Source organism: Embiotoca jacksoni, unplaced genomic scaffold (genome assembly GCF_022577435.1).
Source record: "Embiotoca jacksoni isolate LCO1_2020_lvr unplaced genomic scaffold, fEmbJac1.0.p SCAF_1, whole genome shotgun sequence".
Taxonomy (NCBI): domain Eukaryota; kingdom Metazoa; phylum Chordata; class Actinopteri; family Embiotocidae; genus Embiotoca; species Embiotoca jacksoni.
Genome location: NW_027185229.1, coordinates 3,661,821 through 3,684,426, shown reverse-complemented (window position 1 = coordinate 3,684,426; position 22,606 = coordinate 3,661,821). Strand labels below are relative to the sequence as shown.

Genomic DNA, 22,606 nt, shown 5'->3' with positions numbered 1-22,606 from the left:
GGGTGGGTGCTTTTCTCTCCGAGCTTCTCTACTACCATTTTAAAACGGGTGCAAGAAAGTTATTTAATGACTCAGACTCTTCTGATCAACTGCAGAAGCCTCCTGTGTACATGTTTTTCTGTGCCGCCTTCAGGGGTGATATCATTGGAAATAATTGGTCATTAGCAGCAATGCTTCATGAGTTTTTTGAAATATCATCAGAAATGAATTTAAAATGGTGTGCTAACAGTTTAAATTGAACAACCTGGAAATTAAAATGAGTCTATCCTCTGAATGAGGTGGTCTGCCACAAATTGTAAGAATCCTGCTACTGTTTGGCTCTGAGCGGACTGGTCTGTGGCAGCAGTGCTCTTATACAGAGGTGGTAACTATTAAAGGGAGCCCACACATCAGGGAGGCCATGCTGACAATAAAGTTTGTGCCAGTGTCATATTACAGACTGACAAACAATCATCACTTTTACTTTTACGTTTAAATTATTATGAGGACTTACAACTGCAATACTGGTAATGCACTTCACCTTCCAGCAGTCCAACATGTGGTGGAAACACAACATAAGAGAATTAGCCAAACTGATAAACAGAGTTAAGTCACCAAAGCTGGTTTCTTCTTTGAGGACTACGTCAGAGAAGATCATATTTCCTTCACCTCACTGCGTGGATGGAGGAAAAGTAGGCAGCTGAAACTAGTAACAGAGTTAAACTGCAGAGGCTTTTAGTTTGGTTTAGAGTTGTAACTTAGTTTACAACAGTCTAATATGATAAAATACAATTATATATAATAATAAAATAACAGAGATTCAAAAAATGGATGACTAGCCGAAAATGTCCAGAAAGTGCAAATGTAAGGAGCCTGGATGGATTACCATCTTCAATCCATCCATTTCTTATTGCACTCTAAAACCAGAGATATAAAGTGACTGTTACTAAGATTGAACTTGGACAGAAATGAGGAAGAAACAGTTTGTCAGTCCAACACACACAGACTAAATAGAAAACATAGATATTTAAAACCTTATCTAACATTTTCCTGAGCTACCCGAGTGTTATGTAAGACATGAAAGACACAGTGTTCAACTTCTGTCATGACAGTGAGCCCTTGAATTTGGCTGCTGTACTTGCATTGACGTTTGTCTAAAAATGCAACTAATGCTTTACCTCTTTATAGAGTTTTTATTAATATGAACAGCTCATCCATGATCACCTGTTCTGTCAGATGTCCAGTAACCTGTGTTGAGAAGATGTAACGTGGTGCCTCTCATGCCTATCATTTCATAATCTGCCCTAGCTAAAGTATGCAGTTTTATATTGGTATAATACTTATCAGAGCTTCAGCAGCAAACATTTGGGGATGAAACTGTGTGGTTTGGTTTTGCATGTGGAAACTGAGTCACATGGTCTGTGGAATGTAACTGCCTGGCCTGCAGTGTTCAAATACACGCAGAGTTTGTACAGAGATGGTCGGATGTTCGCGCTGTCTTTTCTTTAAGGCTGAATTCAACCTGTTGATTCAAGAAGACAGATATTTATAGGGCCCAAAACCTGCTTTTACTGCAGGAAATCTTTAAGCAGCGGCCCTCGTCGGTGCTTTTACATACCGCAGCAGCTGTTTTCCAGGCAGATGGAGAGAGCGAGGCAGGCTCAGGCTCTGGCCCAAAATGACTTAGTGTGAATAATAATTTGAGAACATTCCAAGAACGGCCTGTTCTGTCATCCACGGCGTCATTTTGGATGATTGAAATGTTTGGTTTAAAAGAGTCCTACATAAGCTGCAGTCAGAAGTGTTCCCAGAAGAATTACAGCCGGAGGAATATTAATATTCACCCAAACTTTTACAGACAAGTCACTGCAGCAACGGGATCATACCGCATGCAGTAAACAGTGTGAATACATATCTAAGTTCTGCAGACCGCACCCACTTTTTCCAAAATCTAGAGCTGTGGACACCCACTCTGGCTAATGTTTGGAGTTTTTCATGAAGCCAAGTTGTTACAGTATTCTCATTGTGTTTGTCCTTGAAAGTTTTCATACCAATACAAACTTATTATCACAAACATCCTTTTATGATTACGCAAACTGCATTACGATTGAATTAATCGTGAAAAACTCTGTTATTCATTTGAAACAATGCAGTATTTGCAGGACTATGACAGACAGATTTGGTGTGTAAACACTGATGAAATGTGAATACAAACTCTGACAGGCTTCCCCCTGTGCTTGTTTTTTCTGCCGAAGATAAAAAACAACAACTGAGGTATGCTTCTGTTTTCATGCTTTTACTGCAACCAACAACATCCTGCACCAACAACCCTCCTCAGTGTCTGATTGTGTTCGTCAGAGGAGACAGATAGCTGGAGGAGCTTTTGTTTATCTATGAAGTAAGATTAAAAATATTAATGTTGTTGTAATATTGGTAAAAAAATCATATCTTTATGTGTTTTTTTGCAGGGTGACTGGATCCAAAGGGCAGCTGGAGAGACTGTACACTGTTAAGCAAGTGAAAGAAGCCACTTGCACAGAGGACACTTCCAGATCAAAGCTCAGCCATCACAAAGGAAATCAAGCATTGTTCAGGCCAGACAGGCTTCAGTTTATACAATTTACACCCAGTCTAATGAGCTTCAGTCATGCAGAGACTTCTTGGAATACGTTAGTCAATATTTTATCACTAACACAACCTCTCAATGATTTTTGAGCTTCACTGCGCAGAATGAAATGTGTTTCGATTTTGACACAATACCATAGAAATGATTCTGCTGAAGGTGGAAAGTTTCTCTGAGTTCACCTCAAATCTGATTTTAAGGCAGTGATCTGCAAGCAGGACTTGTGACATCACAACTAGTTTAGAAGCCAATATCAATTTCTTCAAATGTGGAATTGAAGGTTTGTATTGCACATTTCATGAGAAATGGACATTCAGCTACACCAAAGGCATTCAATGGTTAATTTACAGAATACAAAAATATTTGCATATTAATAGATTTTGTTTTAAAGGGGAGGAGGCCTACATGTCATTATTTGTAATCATATTTATAAGTGCAACAAAGAAGCAATTTTGTTATTCAAACTATTTTGATACATCTTTGTACGAGCCGAGAAGTAATCTTTAATTTTTATTATTTTCTTTGGACGTGACAGAAGTTTAATCCACAGCTTACTGTGATCAGATGACTGTGTATTGTTGATGAAAGATGTTGTTTATACAGTCATGTCCTGTTTTAACTCCACAAACTACACGGGCTTCACATGCCACTCAGTAAAAACAACCAATACTTTTTCAATTGTCATCTGGCATCTTGATCAGTTTGTTTTTTCTTATTCCTCCTTCCACAGTTTATTTTTGGAATTGAATTAGTGCCTTGTAAATAATTACAGAAGTTTTAGAGAGAGTATACTGTTTTATTAAGGAAATCCCAATAATTGTTACATAAATTATTATAATAGTTAGGAAATTTTTTATTTTTTTATTTTTTTTTAGCAAGTATAACATTATATGCGTGTGGTAAATCTCGTGAGAGTGTGTCAGAGGTCAGGGGTCGGGGGTCACATTGGGAGGTGGTGAATTTGGTTAATGTGGCTACCCAGCATGCTTAAGTGGAACATAGATGAAAATTAGAGACGTATTTCAGAGGCGATGTCAGCGTGAACACCTGCAAACCTCTGCTAGGAGGATGAGGATACCAGCGCAACGAGAAACACTACAATAGGATCAGCTGGCCTTGACCTTCAGCTGTAGGGAGTCTTGTGCTGCCGTCCTCTGCTCTGTATCTGATATTCACCCAGTGATGGAGAAGGCGCCATAAAGACCTTCAGGAGAGAGAGAGAGCAGGACATTGCAGACGCTTTTGCCATGACCCACAACAGCAGACGATTTGTCCTGCTCTGACAGATGTGACATCCATCAGTGAGCAGACTCATATTAAATTCATGCCTGATTTGTTGATCTTATATGGATCTCCTTCATGATGTTTGGAATTGAAGTCCCTTTAGTTTGTGTTGCTGAGCTAAGCTTCTCATATTGATTGACACATGCAGTTTACATTGACAACGATGGCAGATGTACTTCTTACGTCTTTGGTAAGTTTTGAAACATTAAGCCCTCGATATCAGACAGAGGTATAAGCAGATTTCCTTTTCTGACTATTGGTCGATTTTATCAGCTGAAACCAGCAAGCTAATTAAACTGATGTTAGCATACCATCAGTTAAATGTTTCCAGCTGACTTGTTTTGAAGCAAGAACCCTACAAAAGACACTCCTGATAGTATCCAGCACTAGATTTCACACTGACAGCACAATGCACACTGCCTCAACATGCTGAGAAGTTTGACAAACCTGCCATGCCTTTACCTGAACTCAGATTCTCCTTGTGCTTCAGGAGGGGCATCACTTCACTCCTTATCTTGCATCAGCATGAATTTCATTGTTTTCACTGCATCTTGATGTGGAGGAAGGACAGAAGGTGTTTGCACAGATGGATTCTTTTAGATAGAAAGGAAATAAAAGCTAACGCCGCCTATGTGCTGTTATGGACTGATACTGATGTGGTGAAGCCGTCTGTGTGTGTGTGTCCACATTGTGTTGGTTAAGCTATATATGTTTCACATATGAGGCTTCGTCAGTGATGGTTAAATAAGGAATGTATAATACAGATTCCATAAGAGGTCAAAATTTTCTCTCGCACACAACGCACATAGTTCACGCATATAACGTTCAACCTGGACGCCAAAATTCATATCTCACACCTTTAACTACTCTGACACAGTTACCTCCTTTAACTACTCTGACACAGTTACCTCCACTTCACCTGTCTGCTGCCCTGATGTTTTGTCTGGAAGAAAATAAAAGGGTTGCTTGGGTAAATAAAACAGGAAAACCACAAGTCACGTCTGATTTTTAATGCATTGTCAGCTACATAAACACAGTCCTGGGAAAAGCTCACAGTGGTGCACAGTACAGGGACTGTGGGAAAACCTCAGGAAGTCAAGTTGTAAACAGAACTTTTCGGTATTATCAAACTCTGCTGACGCAAGACGAATTAAAAATAAGCTCAACCATTGATGTCCGATATCAATCTTACTGAAAAAACTATGATGAAGACAAATTTAGCAAAATTCTGACTTATTTCTTTGGCTGAAGCTACAGTCTCAACAACAGAAAATCTTGAGAAGATTAGTCTATATTTGATATTTCTTCCCATATTTCTGAGGCTCATAACCGTAAGCAATCATTGCCATTTTTGAAGTTGTGATCAAATCAAATTCTGCAATAAGTCAAGAAATGAGGATTTGTTACTGTGCTTCATGTTGAGGCCTCCATAAACTAGAAGAAGCTTTCCTTAGACTTCAAAAGAAAGGAAAGACAGGACAATCAGGATCTGTGTGTGTGTTTTTATAAGTGTATATCTAATGAGGGTTTTGGAGGTCTGAGTCCTGCTTGTAAACAGGCCTGTAAATGTAACTCACTGCTTCCTCTGTCATGTAGCCAAAACCACACGAGCCATACAAGTCTGCATTGGATTTAGAGATCATTTCTTTGCCTTGTAACAACATAGCTGGGAGGTCCAAGCACCATATATTATTCATCTGTTAGACAATCCGTTGGATTTGTTTGAGGCTTCACTGCTTAACAGGACTGACTTCGTGGCACAGTCAGAGCAGTGACACAGTTTATCCAGTACGATGTCTGGTAACTACTGGAGCACTTGATCTGCCAGCCAAACCTGAAGTCAATAATGAGATCAGTACAGCGACAGAAAACACAAGTAGCAGAGGAACCTAAAATCCCACAATGTTCCCTGTGCTGCCACAGGCACACGGGCGGCACAGTGGTGCAGTGGTTAGCATTGTCGCCTCACAGCAAAAAGGTTCCGGGTTCAAATCTGGTCCTGGGCCTTTCAGTGCGGAGTTTGCATGTTCTCCCTGTGCTTGCGTGGGTTCTCTCCGGGTGCTCCGGCTTCCTCCCAACATCCAAAAACACGCACCTCAGGTTAATTGGTGGTTCTAGAAGTTGCCCTTAGGTGTGAATGAGAGTGTGAATGGTCTTTGTTTCCGTCAGTCTCTCTGTGGCCCTGGGAGGGAGGCTGGAGCTCAGTCAGTAGACTGGGTTGCACACTAATCAGAAGGTTGGTGGCTCAGTCCCCAACTCCCCCTGCCCACATGCCCAAGCGTCCTTGAGCAAGACACCGAACCCTAAATTGATCCCGATGGTGTACCATCGGTATGTTGTAAGTCGCTTTAGATAAAAGCATCAGCTAAATGAAATGTAATGCTGCCAATATTCTACCTTAAAGGTGAATGTTTAAGAGAGAGCTGCTATAATTTGGTAATGAGCTGGCTAATTTACTGTAGAGCTCCAGTAACAGTTTAGGGTTTCCCGCTAGCCCGGGTTGGCCTGCTTTAGCTCGGCTCTGCTCTGCTCTGCTGCTGGTAACTGTGATGTACTTATAAAACTGTAGCCTCACAGTAGGAGATTGCCAACCTGTGCCGGTCTCCTCTCCTGGCACTGACTATGTCGGCACCCTTTGTAAGAATTTGCTTCTTCTTTTTTTTATTTCAGACTTCCTAATAATATTTGCTTTTCTTGTGAAATCGCCTTCAGTTTCCAAGAATTCAAATTTTCAAATTTCGGCATTCACTAAATGTGATATCGTTACTGCTGCCTCCTGGTGCGCTTTGGTGTCGTTTCAACTTGTTGTTCACCTCTCACACTTCGTAACCAGGGGCACCTTGCACGGCTGGCGCATATGGAGAACGGATGAGCGGGAGGCAGGAGTGTGTGAGCAGGACCATCTCTACAGGTGTCTTTACAATCCGTCATTGTCGGGGCGTATACTTCCCAGATGGAGCCCAATTTATAAAGTGAGATTGCTGCATCAGTTGGAGAAGACATGAGGCAGAAAACTGTTGGAAAACCTCTGTGGCTGCTTTGTGGCCCAGAGACGGGCACAAAGTGTTGTGTTTATGTTTGATTGACGTTCATTACATCATCTTATTGCTACTGTAGCAGTGTAAAATTGACTTTTCTCAGCAGTGACACTCAGTGTTGCTGAGAAGACTAAATGTTGAGGTTGCATGTTCAGTGACCAACACTACAAGAATAACACCTTCATGCTGGCGTTTCATTGCTACCCACTCATAATGCTGGAAATAGATTTATTGATAGGTTCAAAGCCCAGCTGCAACATTAAAGTGATTTTTGTCCAGTAACTCTAACAAAACTACTGATAGCCTGCATTAATTGATTTTTTTTTTTTTTTTTTTTTTTTTTTTGGCTACTTGGGGGCAACATAAAAAATATTATAAAACATTGAAACATTATCTCAAAAAGCTTGAACACATACCAGTTGCCCATTTAAACCTCCAGCAGACATGAAGCTACATTGTCATGAATTTTAAATTATGGTTTCTGCACCTTTTGACTGAATCCCAATTTTCACTCTCTTTTATCAACTCACCAAGGAAAAATCTGGACTTTAGATGATTATTGCTTCATTTGCTCCACAGCGGCCAAACATGTTCAACGATTGAGGTGATAATAAATTAAAACAATAAAGTTTCTCACCATAAAATCTAAACAATGAGCTGAAAGATGCTAAAATGCATCATAGAACTGTTGGGACCTGCAGAGCCAGTTCTCTCCTGATCCCGGACCTCCGAGGCTCTGCCCACATGAACATGTTTTTCAGCAGTTTAAATTCTGATTTCCTAGAAAGAAATGGAGGACAAATCAAGAAGCAACCGAGAGTCTTCTGGAAATATTAACAGTGGTAAAAAAACGATTATTGACGGGTGAATGAAAGTAATGAAATTCAGATTCGTTCCAATGTGTTTTTGCTGGTTGGAGCTGTTTATATCTTTTACCTGAGACGATAGTTTCAAACAGATGGAAAGTGTCTGTAGGCGAAGGGATGTGATATGTGAGGAGCCCTGAGCTCGGCAGCTCCTCATGTTGCTGTTATGACACCGCAGGGAGCTTCATGGCAGATTGTTTTGACTGGTGGTTTCCAGTGAAGTAAAGGGGAGAGGAATGGTCCGAGCTTTAATGACTCCACCAGTCAGACTTTTACTCTGTTTTTAAAAGGCTGTGATGACAATCCCCCTGACTATGAAAAAACTCAAATGTATTATCAATTACAACATTAACTTATGTCTGTCTTACACTGTAACGGAAAATAACTCATAACATCCAAGTTCGAAACCCCAAAATCTAATAAACGATGCTGTATGTTGCTGCTTTTTTGACAAAAACATAAACATTATTTCCCCCTTCATTTAGATCCTCTCATCTGAGTAAATCAGCGAGTCTGGTAGCAGTGATGGAAAAGAACAATAACTTCATCAATAGCTTGCAGTTAATGCGATAAATAAAGCACCTTCAGTCAGCGGTTTGTGCCAGGAAGCCTTTCATGCGTCATCTGGCTCCACAGAGCCTCCAACCTGCAGTGGAAACGCCAGCCAGCTGGCAATCCTTAAAGATGTACATCAGCATCTTCTCACTTGGCTTGGAGACACTAGTGAGCGTTCCTTAATGCAAATGATGCACCAAAAATTCAAATATGGTTACCCTTAAGATGCTGGGTATAAATCTGTGCTTCATTTTGGGTAATCGTGCTTCGTGGTTCTTAAAATGAGGAATGCAGTCGAGGTCTGGTTTAATAGTGACGGGTTTACAGGCCAAATAGTCTGCAGAGAACAAAACAGATGGATAGATACTTTATCGATCCCAAAGGAACTAAAGACATCTAGTAGCTCATTATAACACAATTAAGTGCACGCAATAAAAATTAAGCAACATACACACACGCAATAAAAATGAGCATGCACGAAGTTAATTGCACTCTATGCTTTACAGTGCAAACATGACAATAAATAAAGTGACTTGAAGTGCACAATAAGCAGAACTAAAACCTATCTGCCTTTGGAAGTGGCTGTGTTGTTTTCCGGCTGTCGTTGGAGAAGATGCTTGTTATTGAACCAGATGTGACGCAGCGTGTCAGCAGCATCCAAAAAGCATCTTCTATTTCAGACAGAAGTTGGTGTCAAACTGTGTCAAGTTGCACCACGCAGATCGGTCAGGCAGGAAGTCAGACGGAGGAATCCAGTCAATTTCAATTGTGCAGACTTCTGATCATCCCACTACATCAACGTCTACTCCTCTGGTGTTTCCAGTAGGACAAGAAACGTGTTGTCCTCCTGCTACAAGTAATTTATACAGGCTCTGTTTGTTATTAAATAATAATGAAGAGGGATTGTGTTTATAACCTCTCAGCAGCAACATGGAACCAGTGAACGTTTTCCTCCAGCTTGTGTCCTCGCACCATGACATCATACATCCCCGAGTCCGCCGGCTGGTCGTCACGGGAACAAACTTACACACACTTTCATGGTTAACGCTCGGGAAAGTGGTAAAAGTGGGTCCAGACAGAGCACCAGTCTGATCCGACCATCAAACACACTCACTGCATTCGTAAGACATGGTGTCACCTGGAAAATATGGCAGTGGATTCAGTAATGCCAAAGAGAGAGAGAGACACACACACGCACATGCACACATGCACACGCACACGCACACGTACTTTGAAAACAGTATTTATTGATGTTTAGTGTCCAAGTGTTGTGTATTTCACCAACAGTAAAACAGATTTCAGGAAAACATATCTTTGGATTCTTTAAAGGTTTGGAAGTTAATAAGTTATGAAATCTCTAGTTTGTTATTTTGAACAGATAATTAGAGGCATGTTGTGATTCACATCCTTTGGTGTTAAAAGGATCACAAGATGATTAACAAGAACAAATTAATATAAGGTTATGCAAAACAAGGAGGGGCAGACGGAGGGTTGACTGCGTCATCATTTTTTTTGTTAACAAATGAGGAGTTTTATCAAAACCATCATATTTCAGGTTTCCAAAGGGAGTCAGATAGGATGTTGGTTTTTTTCACTTTTTTTTTTTTTTTTACACTTTTCATTTGCTGAACTGAACTTGCTCACTCTTATCTCATAATTGAAACTTTGCTATCTCAAAAGTGAATGATTTCTAACTTATAATGATGGGAAAACAAAAGTAATTGAAATTCGAAGAGTGCTACATCATTATTATTATTAGGAGATACTGTCATTATGAGAAAAGCAACATAAGATTATAAGATTCTTCATTTGAGTAGCATGACTCTACCTTCTTTTTACTGATAGTTCCTTCATCCTTTCTGGTTGATGAAGTAAACGGTATTATTGTCAGTATGTCAGATTGTCAGGCTTTTTATAATGCACTGGGGTTTTGTAGATAAAAGTAAACTCTGAGGCTCTCGCAGTTATAAATGCATCTCTCAGCTCCAAATCAATCATGATTAGATGCAGAGTAAATGAGGATATATGGGTGTCTTATTAATGAGATGCTGAAGTCACACTTCTACTTTTGCCATCTGTCTATCTTTAAAAACACATTTCTAAATCAAGCTCCCCCACGAGTCTGAGACTGGCTGAAAACGTAGACAAATAATTCATGTTTGCTACTATTTTTTATGTCCGTCAGCAGTTTGTATTTCTTTGACACTGAGATCCGAATCTCTCTGCAGTGTAAGAGCATCACCAGCAGCTCTTCTCTGAAATAATAAACTGATATATCATGACACGACGCAGGCTCAAGAAACAGAGTGTAGAAATGTTACACACTACTGGAAGCCAATGCCTAAGGTACTAATCATTTAATGCAACAATAAAGGCCAAATATCGAGATATCAATAAACAATACGTTACTAAAGTCTCCTCCACTTACTTATATTTATCTCATAATATTTAACACGTTAAATTGTACAAAGTGGGTTCTTTTTACAGTTTTTCTGTTGCTGTTCTAACCAGATTTTATTTTTAGGATCACAGACTTCAGTTTAAAGTAAACATTTTAATAAAAAGGTTTACATAATTTTCATTTTCCACCTGGCTCCACGTGAGGACTGGTGTGGCTGTTTAACTATGTCCAGCTAATGAGTCACTCTCTCATGGGGAAGCTACTGAAGTCTCCTGTTCCTACATGCCTCTATTTGCCCTTAAACAGCTCATTTGAATCAGAGCACATGATTCAGTAAAGTCAGACATGAGAGGGTTTGTCACTGTTCCTATTCAGTAACAACAAACAGATGTAAAACCCTGAACTTGGAAAAATGAAAAGCCTATTGGACTGCACTGATGGTAGAAGAAAAGTTTGGATCACAACTTTTTGCATCTCTATAAAATAGCCCTGGTGTAGTGTTAAGTTCAAGCTGTTGGCATCTTTTGAAGATCAGTTTTCCTGTGAGCACCTTTGTATGTGTATGAAGACCTAACGAATCAGTCTTCTTCTGTGGTTTCAAGCCTTAAAGCGGAGTTATATAAGTTCACAAATGATGAGCTAGATAACAAAACAAAAGACCTAAGTTGTGTCGTTTTGTTTTATTTTTTTTGTAGCACCAGATGATGTTGATCAAGTCACATGCTGTACTTCGGTATTTGACCGAGGTTGGAATCAAATGTAAATACTTTGGATCACTCGCAGGCAGTAGACCCAATCAGGTGGCAGCTGATGGTAGGACATTTTGTTTCCATCCAATCGTAGGACCTTAATCCTGGAGTAGGACAGAGGTCCCACCTGTCTGCACAAACTGGTCACGTTGAACTCTGTGGGGAGAAAACAGGATTTAAAAAAAAAAGTGTTTTAAAGCATACACAGATATTTATTTCGTGAAGCCGTCTGATTGTTGCTGCCTTGTTATGTCAGATGATAAACCACTCTGAGGAGTTTTGATTTCACATCCTGTACCTTGTGTTCACCACATGTGAATGATTAAGATGAAAAATTTAATTTACATTGAGATTTATCAAATCAAAGCAGCTGTGTAGTCTGCAGATGTCCCTCTTCTGCACTTTATTTTCCATTCGATGTCCTTCAGGTGCTGTGGGGAAAACTGAGGAAATAACGACACCCTTTTTCTGCTTCCCCTCAGTCATCTCAAAAGCTTCTCTGAGCCCAGACTGTAGCTTTTGGCAGACGTGGACCTGCGGTAGCTGTCAGGGCTGCTAGCTAGACGATGAGGTGTGTGTTGTTGTGGAAGTGTTTTGCTGTCTGTCTGTCTGTCTCATTAGTACACAGCCCCGTTAGATGGAGAAACAAGACCGCACTGTCACGCTGCCAAAGCTGCACACCGGGTCACTGCTGCTGGACAGTCGTGTGAGTCACAGTTTGGCTGCTGGGAACGAGGCTGCCGCTGCACGATGATATAAGTTAAAGGGTTGGGGTGCAGACAGAGAGACAGGAAAGGGGAGACTGAAGATGGGAACAGTGTGTGCTTCTGGCTCATCTGGCACTCTTACCTCTGAATCCATCACAGATGTTCTCATACCACTCGCCTCGCTTTTTCGCCATCCCACTTTCCTTGCATCCAACCAACCAATATTCCCTCTCCTATTCTCTCCTCCACCCTCCTCTCACTTTTTCTCTTTCCATGTCTCTCTCCCCTGCCTCTCATTCTCTCTTGTCCTCCATCTGTGATTTGCAGGACCAACCCGAGTCCCTCCCACGTCCTTATACAGCGATGTGGGCCGGGTCCAGAGAGGCTGGGACTGTAAAAGTTTCCCGTTACATTTTCCACATTTCTTCTTCTCCATCACAGCAGGGTTTGACTTCCACAGGTGTTCAGCCACATTAAAAAAAAAACGCTCTGGTAAAACGCATGTGTGGGAAATTAGCACTTCACAGCCATGACATCAGTAACACATAAATTCACAATGAGAAAGCTGTCATTTGTGTGTGTGCGCATGCACTTGTTTTTTTTGTTTTTTTTTCTCCGTGATTATACACCTCACCTTGTATTTCGTTGGCCTCCAGGTAGAGGTGGAGCAGGGTGGTGGGGACGGTGGGAATGCTGGTGAGTTTGTTATAAGAGAGATCCAGCTCCACCAAGCTGGAGGAGTTAAAGACCTGCGGTTGAATGCCGAAGTTCTTCAGGCCACAGCGGCTGAGACGAAGATACTTGAGGTTGAGAAATCCCTCAAAGCTGTCCTCATCGAGCCCAGAGAAAGAGTTGTTGGACAGATAGAGCTGCTGGAGCGAGGGAGGTAAATGCCTGGGCACTGCTGGAAACAAATTTCCACTGAGGTCCAACAGGTTCAGACTGACCAAACCTGTAAGAAGACAGAGAGACATTCACTCGAATAGAATGAGTGGAAACATTTTCATTTTTAATTGTCGGTATGTTGTCGTAGTCCCAGTGTTTTATTGCAGTGATGCAGCAACTTTAACAGGGCAAACAGGAGCGGATCAAAATGAGGCTTCGAGGTTGACGCTGAATACATCTTAAAAGACCATTCCATGTTTTTTTATTGGCTCTCTTGTATGACCGACGCTTTAGAGATGATTGGATCCAAAAAATGCAAATAAGTTTCAACCAAATCAAAATAACTGTAATAATTTTTTTCAAAATTTTTTTTTTTTTATCTCACTTGAAGATATGAAGGTAGCGGACTATCTTTGAGGCGCGCTCTGGTAGCACTCCACCCATAATTACAGTGCAATAATTGGAAATTTTGAAGTCAGTCCTATTGATGAGTTTAGTGAAATACTCATTCTGACTTATACTTTTAGTGGAAACCTCACTGCACTACAGGCCTGTCAATCAAACAGACATCCCCCAAAAAAACGAATTAAGAAGGAGTGACCTTTACGTAAAAAAATGATTGACTTTGTATTTCATGAGAGAAGTTGAATGGGAGTTTAAGGATCCGGAGCTGTTTTGGAGCCAACCTCTAGTGGCACTCGGTGGTATTGCAGCACTTCTGCCTCTGCCTCATTTTAAAGACCCAGACGCTACATCCACTTTTAAAAACAGTCTATGATTCCATCCCAAGTGCTCAAAGTCAATTCTGCCTGCAGAAAGAAAAATAAAAACGTCACTTCACCCTACCTTTGAGGTCTCCCTCTGTGAGGGTCTGCAGTTTGTTTCCCTGCAGCAGCAGCAGTGTCAGGTTACGCAGGTTCTGGAAAGCTCCTGGGCGGATGCTGCTGATTTGATTGTGGGCCAGTCGCAGCTGTTTGAGTCCAGCAGGTAGATCGCTGGGCACCGAACTAAGGTGGTTGTGATTAGCAAAAAAGTAGCGCAGCTGGGTCTGGTTCTGCAGCGAGGCCCGCTCCAGCTCGTCACTCTGGAGCAGGTTGTTGTCCAGGATGAGCCAACGTAGACCGGTAACGTTGGCAAGGACAGAGGAAGACAGGGATGAGATGTTGTTACCCTGGCAACAACAGAAAACAAGGCTTCGTTCATTTTTCTTTAACATTGAAAAAAATATCCAGTTTACACAGTTAAATGGTCTGTACTTGTATAGCGCTTTATCACCTTTCAGTCTCAAAGCACTTTAACATGTTTTTTCCATTCATGAGACAGATCACCATGCAGGGTGCTGCCATCAGGAGCACATTCACACACTGATGGTACTCCATCGGGAGCAACTTAGGGTTCAGTGTCTTGCTCAAGGACACTTAGGCATGTGGACAGGAGGAGCTGGGGATTGAACCACCAACCTTCTGATTAGTGTGGAACCCACTCTACCGTCTGAGCCACAGCCTCCCTAGTTTAGTGCTACTGTGAGAAATGTACCATGTGAACAGGAAATTAAAACGCACCGTGGGTTAGTGGCACAACTGTACAGAAAACACACGCTCAGGGCCCGTGTCAGTGTTTTTCCTACCTGTAGAAACAGGTACTGAGTTCTGTTCAGGAGCTGGTCAGGGACGTGCTCCAGACCTCTGTGGTCACAGTAGAGCGCCGTGGGCCACTGGATAGGACAATCGCACTGTTGAGGGCAGGCCGTGGGGTTGTTAGCTCGAAACCAGACCGGGTCCATCCGTCCCTGCAGACTCAGCACACTGGGCTCCCCCAGCAGGCGGTTAATCCACAGAGGAATGCCTCCGTAGTCCGTGTCGGCTCCAACGGTGGCCGAGGCAGAATTAAAACCGCACAGGAGCACCAGCATGCCACAGAACAGGAGAGCCATGGAGACGGCTGGAGAGATCCGTAACCCTGCAAAGCAAACATTGAGACGAATTGGAGCCGCACAGTTCTGACAATACAAGCCCTTTTATCCGTCATGATAATTATAAATTTGTGAAAGTTGTATAGTGTCTTCTGTGGCTCTTCAGGAGCTTGGTGGAGTCTTTGAGATATCACAGGGTTGACTTGGCTTTAGCACTGGAGCTATACATTTGTACTTGAACCCTGGATTCATAAAGTTTGGAGTCTACATTGACCAGGAGGTGAGTGGAACCAAACATGTTATGGAGCTGCATCATAGAAGGTGTTTTGGAGCACGACCTGTACAACCTCTACAGCATCAGTTTTAGCCCTGCTAGCTGCATATCGGTCCGCCCTTTTGATCCATACGGACTCTCAACAACTATGGATTGAAATGAAATGTTGTACAGATACTCCACTGACAATGACCCCTGCTGGCTTCGGTCATGCCAAGACTTTACACTTAATATCACAAGCAGGTCAAGTTTTTCTGTGGTAAAATATCTTGAAATCTACCTGATAGTTTGCCATGAAATCCAGTGCAGAATTCCTCAGTCTTTGGTGATGCCTTAACAGCACAAAGTTTTCCAATACTTTGTCGTTTTAACAAATACCTGCAAAACTAATGACATTTCCATCAGTTTAATTTGTACCTGGTAATCACTGCTAAGTAGCACACGTTAAAATGCTAACATCCCACATTACAATGGGGATTGTGGTAAACATCACCTGCTAGACAGCATGTAACTTCAAGCACTGCAGTTTTTATGTACACTTGTCTTGTTTAATCTGTGTTTCGCAAATTCCCAATTCTACTGTAAATTTATGGAGTACCTCCTCAAGAAGAAACTTTGGGAACTATTGAACGAATGAATGTAAAAACTTTTAATAAGATTTAATCTCTTTTCCAGGAATTAATAAATTAAAATGAAATGAGTGGAGACTATTTGGCACTTTTAAATATTTTCAAACTTATGAATATAAGAGACATGCACATATAAATATGGGAACACCCACAAGGCTGACATGTATAACAGTAAATTCACAAACAAACTCCAAGTTACAGCATAACAAATCATTTGTAAGAGAGGTTTACATCATCAGGAAGTTTGAGTGATCAGCATCTTTTGCAACGCTGCATTTTGCCTTCCTCACTCACAGTAGTCTCACTGTTCAGCACATGCTCAGAACGATGCCAAGAGATTACGCTAATTAAACAAGCACACTTTGCAGTTTTGATCAGTTCCAGTTTTTGCAGAGAGGAGCTGAAGGAAGGCAAGAAACAAACAGTGAACTGACGCTTACCTGTTTTTTCAGGAGCAGGAAAACAGAGACAAGTTGTCTTAAATTCCCAATGAAACCCTCGGGAGCTGCATGGAAATGTATGTCAAGGTGTCCACGTGTGTGTGTGTGTGTGTGTGTGTGTGTGTGTGTGTGTGTGTGTGTGTGTGTGTGTGTGTGTGTGTGTGTGTGTGTTTAAGCTGCTGTAATGTTTGCCTACTGTCTGATACATTCCTCTTTCTTTAAACGCAGCCCACATCCCAGACCCCAGACCTCCTCCATAATCTTCCCGCACTCATTTCTTCCTTTCCTCTTCTCTCAGCCTCTGGAAACAGTAGAACTCACAACATTTGGTGGAAACATGTTTGCTTGCATTGTGGAGAGAGATTCACAAAATATGCGCAAAAAAAGACTGAGAAGCACTGGTGAAGTAGGAAAGAAGAAATCAGGGACAACTGGTTTGAATTCACGTGGAGCTTTCAATGAATATGATACATTTTTTGATTAGCATTAAAGTTTGTCTTCTTCTGTGTGTGTGTGTGTGTGTGTGTGTGTGTGTGGCACTGGATCTACAGTATGCGTTGTGCCTGGAGGCATTGAAAGCCACAAAGTACCTGGGGAGCCAAAGAGACCATTCTGTGTGTATGTGTGTCAGTCTGGGTGAGTGTGAGTGTGTGTGTGTGTTTAGGAAATTCTTGTAAGCATCAGAGGAGTGGAAAACGATTCCAGATTTCTCTCTTCCCAAAAGCTAGAGGAGCGCTGTGAGAAAAGAGGCAAAGTGGAGAACAAGAGAGGGAAATGGGGAACATGTATTTCCTGATTAGAGCTCCCTCTATGTGAACCACACAGAATCACACCTATCATTTCTAAATTACACTTATTTTTTTTAGATCTTTTCTTCACCATAAACCACGACAAGACCTCGTGCTTTACTGTGAAAGCCACTTCCACCCTTTCTGCATATGGTAGATATTATTATTATCTCATTATTGTTATCTCACATGTAGTAAATATAACATGTGATATATAACACTACACATATATATATATATATATAAAACACTACAATTTTATTGTTTTTATGATTTAACTGTAGTATACATTTCCTTCTTTTAATTCCTTTACACTGAATATGTGATGGCAAAGACTCCAACTGAGACACACGAGGTAACAATCCAAATATACATCTCAGTGCTTACAAGCACTGTATCAGTTCAATTGTATGATGCGATTTTAATAACAAAGAAAAGCTAGTGTAACTTAAAGAGTATGGTCTTAATAAAAATATGTTCAATAACTTAAAAACCTTTTATGTGATCACATGTAAGCAATGTTAAAATATTTCAAACAGCTGTTTACAGTTGGATCAGTATGAACAGGAAGATCCTTCACACTAAACATCGACATCTATTCTGATGTAACTTCTGAGAAACCGTAATATGTCGCTGTACAAAGATCAATCATCCAGTTTGATATGATTTCTTGTTTGATAAGTTTGTTAATGAGTCAGCACCTTTTGAAAAGGATTACATTTATCAGAAGGCTGCCGTCCCTGCCAGCTCTCAACCTGTTTGGTGAGCAGATCCTCAAACTGCTTGTAAGAATCTGTTGTGCCGCCAGAAGTTACCTTTTCCTCCAAACTCATTTCACCTGACGAGTTTTAAAGTTCTCCACCTTGGAAACAGAAGGTGACAAAACAATCTCACCTCAAAGTGCACACAAGTAGCTGCTCTGAACCTTTCAATGATATCACACAATCTTCTTGGTTGAATATGTGTTTGAAGCATTCGGGTTTTAGAGTTTGTAGCTTCTTTGCAGCAACATTTATATTTAAATCATTGTCTGCAGTGATGATACAACTTTGTGTTTTATCAGAATCAGCTTTATTGGCCAAGCAGGTGAACACATCAGGTTTCCCTCAAAGTATTCACGACATATATCACATGAGTCTGGACAGACATGGATGTAAACTACAAATTTAAATGGTGAGAGGAGGCTAATAACTGTGAGTTGGTCATTTCTAATCCTGCATTGCCTTTTTTTTCTTTCTTGTTGGACTTTTTTCTCTTTTTGCTTAAAGTTGCAGATTTTCACATTTGAATTTGTTTTTATTTCGATCTGATAAATTAGAATTTAATAGTCAGCTTGGTTTTGATTTCTACCAGCTCCTGAGTGAAATTTCTATTTGCTAAATGGACTGTTCGCTGACTTCATTTGTCTGCTGTTTGTTGCTGGGCAGATAGTGCACAGCAGGGGTGTCAAACATACGGCCCGCGGGCCGGATCCGGCCCACCAGGGGGTCCAGCTCAGCCCGCCAGGGGGTCCAGCTCGGCCCACCGGATGACTTTGCTAAGTGTGAAAATTACAGAAAGACATAAATTGCATTTCTATGAGAATATGGAGGTTCATGAGTATAAACATTTTGTAATTTTTTTTAAATCGATCCAGTAATTGCTTCAAAAACAGTGTAAATGCGACGTCTGCTCCGGAGGCAGAAGCGCTCGCTGCTCACTTTGTGACGCGTTTCACGTCAAACACGTCACAAAGCGAGGGGATCTGCAGAGGAGAGCCCAGGCAGATAAACAGTGGGCTGATGTCTGAGTTTTTGGTCTTTATGTTTCTAGTTTATTGTAGAAATACCTTAAAATAGGGTTTATCATCCAAAAACCTTCACCAATGATTTAAACATGGAGAAATATTGTCGTTATGCATGCGTTATTATGCTATGATTTTACTGGTCTAGCCCACTTGAGATTAAAGTGGGCAGTATGTGGCCCCTTAACTAAAATGAGTTTGACACCCCTGGTGTACAGGGATCTCCTAAACGTCAGCAGATCCCCCTAAATCCTACACGCTGGTCCTTTAGCTATTGTGTTCCTAAACCGCAACTGATCAGACGTTGAAGCGAGATTGTTACTCAAAGTTAATTGTCCAAACTTACAGATACCCAGATTAACATTGTTTAACATTGATTGTTTAACGTGTTTCTTTTGGAGTTGGTTTTCCACAGCATCGGTTCAGCTTGAGTTATTCTGCTTTTTCTTCCATATCCTCTTATGAAATCCTCCACCATCCTCTGCTTAAATCCACCTCTCATGATCCCCTGTCACTAACACTAGAGGGCTCTATTTCCTCACTAATCAACAGCACACAGGCCCAGTGACAGTTGGGATGCAATAATACCCAACAAATGATGTTTTTATTTTTAATACACTGAAAAAATGATCATTGCAAAGACTGAAGTAGAAAAATTGAGAGGAGAAACCTTCCTTTTTTTTTTTTTTTTTTCTTTTTTTTTTATCAATATACGACATATTTTTGTCAGCATCCCCAGCACCATGCTGGGATGTTACAGTTGCCTTAATCTCAGTCCACTGGGTCACAGTCAGTGTCGGTTTGAGACCTCCCTTTCGGTGTGGTACATGACATTTAAAAGGGGTCAAATCATACAGATGATCATAAGACTGTGCCAAGACAATGCCAAAATTCAGATCAGACCCATAATCAAAACATACTTGCATAAAAAGCTGTTGCTTTTATCCATATGAGAAAAAGATGTGAAGCTTGAAGTGGTGTAATCTTGACCATCTGTGAGTGATTTATATGTGTGTGTGTGTGTGTGTGTGTGTGTGTGTGTGTGTGTGTGTGTGTGTGTGTGTGTGTGTGTGTGTGTGTGTGTGTGTGTGTGTGTGTGTGTGTGTGTGTGTGTGTGTGTGTGTGTGCGCGTGTATGTGTGCGTCTCTGCATACATCTGCTTTCTATCGCATGGTTTTGCTGTCCCTGTGCCCCAGGGTGCCACGGTTCAAGTTACCTCGAGGAGCCACATTTTCCCAGGACCACTAAGAACCCCATTCCTACAATTTCATTTGTTTAATTCCTCTGCATTTTTATGTGAGCATCTTCTTTGACAGTTGACGTTTTATTTATTCAATTTATCGTAGGACAGGTCAGAATTTGATATAGTTTGTGTGGCATAGAGTGAGCAGGCTGCTCAGGCATCCTTCAAAAGGACCGTTGAGGTAGTTGCAGTGTGTGTGTGTCTGTGTCACACTCACCAGTGTGCAATAAATCAGTAGAGGAAAAAGTCGACCATAGTTTACCATTAGTCTTTGGCAAAGGTTGCGTTGAAAGTTGGGGCAAGGTATGACAAGGCATCATGAACTTGTGATAATGTCCAACAAAGTGTGTCAGATTTAATTTGTTGTTTCTGTGATTTATTTTGTTGTCGTGTAGCAACAAGAGGAAAACATCTAACCTAACTCACAAGCAGAAACACAGTATGTTTTTACAACAAGTTTATGGGGCCATATGAATCTGCATGGCAGCCAGATGAGAGAACATCTGTTTGCCATACATAGATAATAAAACAGTTTAGTTAATCTCAAGCACGTCGCTGTCTTCCAAACAAGGTAGAGCTCTTCCACCTGATTTCATGCTGGTAATAAAAACATAACATGAGGCTGTATGCTCTGTATAGTTTGTGATCTCTCTGTTGTTGTTTCTGCAGGTCTTTTTTTTGTCATTTTCTGCAGGTGAGTGATTAAAGAGGTGATTCTCAGGATGACATTTTTCGATGACATTCCTGTGAAGATTTCACAGCCGCAGCTGAAAGGGTTAGGTCGTCTGGTCTCGTGATCCATGCCCAGCGCTGCTCACAACCCAGACAGGAGATGGAGCGGGAAGGACGTGAGTGGGGGTTGGATGTGTTTGCAGATACACAAAGTCCACTTTGGACCTTTACTTTGAAGTTCTAAAATCAGTTTCTCTCACTCTAAATAGTAACTGCTGTTACCTGTTTCTCACTCTTTAACATTGATTTCACTATGTTTGTTTACGTAGATAAGATAGTTTATCTACTTGACCATCTCATATAAATAGATCTTTGATGTCATATTGGAAAATAATTTAACCTACTTAAGGCTCGTAAAGGGTCAGAGTTCACCCCGATTCAGTTCACAGGAAACGCTGATCTATGAGAGAGAAATAAAGCTGTACTGAGAAATACATCCTAAAATTGCATTTAAATAATGAATATGGCTGCTGTGTTGATTCACAAGTCTGGGCTGAGCACTGACAGATCTTACCTGCTGCATATGGTGTCCACAGATGCCTGCAGACACACAAAAATAAAAAAGTCCAACCCACAGTCTCCAGGCTCAGCTGCAATTCAATGTGGACATCTGCTTGTTCTTTTCTTCTACTTTTTGGTCTATAAATCTGTTCGCTGTCAGACGTCGGAAACAATGTCTACAGTAAGAAACAACCAACTTAAATAACACATGTAAGGCACAAAGCCAGTTTACGCAGCGGACTCACTCAGGTTTTAACTTCAGAGATACTTCAGTGATGCCAAGTGTTGACAGGGCGGCTCTTTGATCACTGACCAAGACTATGCAGCAGTTGGATAAGTGCTCTAAAACAATGTCAATGACTTGAAGGAATGTGTCGGTCTTTGTGGGAATATGGTTTGTTGTAAATACTTGCCAAGAGTTGGAAGAAAAGATTATAACACTTAGATTATCTTCATGAAATATAAAGCTACAGCCAGAAGACAGTTAGCCTAGCTTAGCTTAGCTTAGCGTAAACAGTACATTTCAGGGAGTCACTGAGCTCTGATATTTATTTTTAAATTTAACTTAGTAAATTGCAATGTGTGTTTTTGCACTTTGGGTTTTATTAATCAAAACAATTTAATATATCACGTTGCTCTCTGTCTGCTCTTTAAAGTTACTTTTGTAATCATTTTCAAGAAATGTGACGATATTGTAATTTTCTTTTAGCCAAAAGTGTCATGATCTGGCTTTTATTTATTTTTTCTTCCTTAATATACATTTTATTTATGCTGCCTTTTCTAATAGAATGAATACTTGCATAAATCTTTGCATCAAAAAGACAGCTTTCACTTCCACAATGGTCCATAGATTTATACTTGCCATAAATTGAGGGCAACGGCTCTGTCATCAGGGTTTTATTCATATGTACTGATGCTGCACATTCCTCGAGTTGCTCTGATTTAAATGGGTTTGCATGAGCAGACAAGCTGTACTTCTTTCATATTATTCCTACAAGTCAAAAGGAGAAATGGCTTTTGAACCTCTTCTCTTACTTTTGGTACGAAAACAGTCAGGTGAGGGTCTACAAGCCACAGCTCTTCCCTTTGCTACAGTTTTTTTTTTTTTTATCACAGGTATGAGTTGATGCAGACGTGAGACATACACAACATGCTGACAATGACAATCAACTGAATGTGGATCTCTGGCCAGTGGGTTTGCACACAAATTAGCAAAG

General features: G+C 40.8%; 1 protein-coding gene across 2 annotated transcripts; it reads right to left on the bottom strand.

The window, feature by feature from the left end:
- Positions 1 to 10,746: 10,746 nt before the first annotated feature.
- LOC138199304 (lumican) lies at positions 10,747 to 16,522 on the bottom strand. 2 transcript variants are annotated; one of them, XM_069151287.1, is made up of 6 exons: positions 16,343 to 16,522; positions 15,554 to 15,659; positions 14,715 to 15,046; positions 13,934 to 14,258; positions 12,837 to 13,154; positions 10,747 to 11,651 (listed from the first exon to the last, which is right to left on the bottom strand). In XM_069151287.1, exons 3-6 carry the CDS (start codon positions 15,018 to 15,020, stop codon positions 11,500 to 11,502), a joined length of 1,101 nt encoding a protein of 366 aa, XP_069007388.1. In that variant the 5' UTR covers positions 15,021 to 15,046; positions 15,554 to 15,659; positions 16,343 to 16,522; the 3' UTR covers positions 10,747 to 11,499. The 2 variants fall into 2 exon arrangements, with proteins under 2 accessions (XP_069007388.1, XP_069007378.1); XM_069151277.1 differs by lacking the exon at positions 15,554 to 15,659.
- Between the last annotated feature and the right edge of the window lie 6,084 nt (positions 16,523 to 22,606).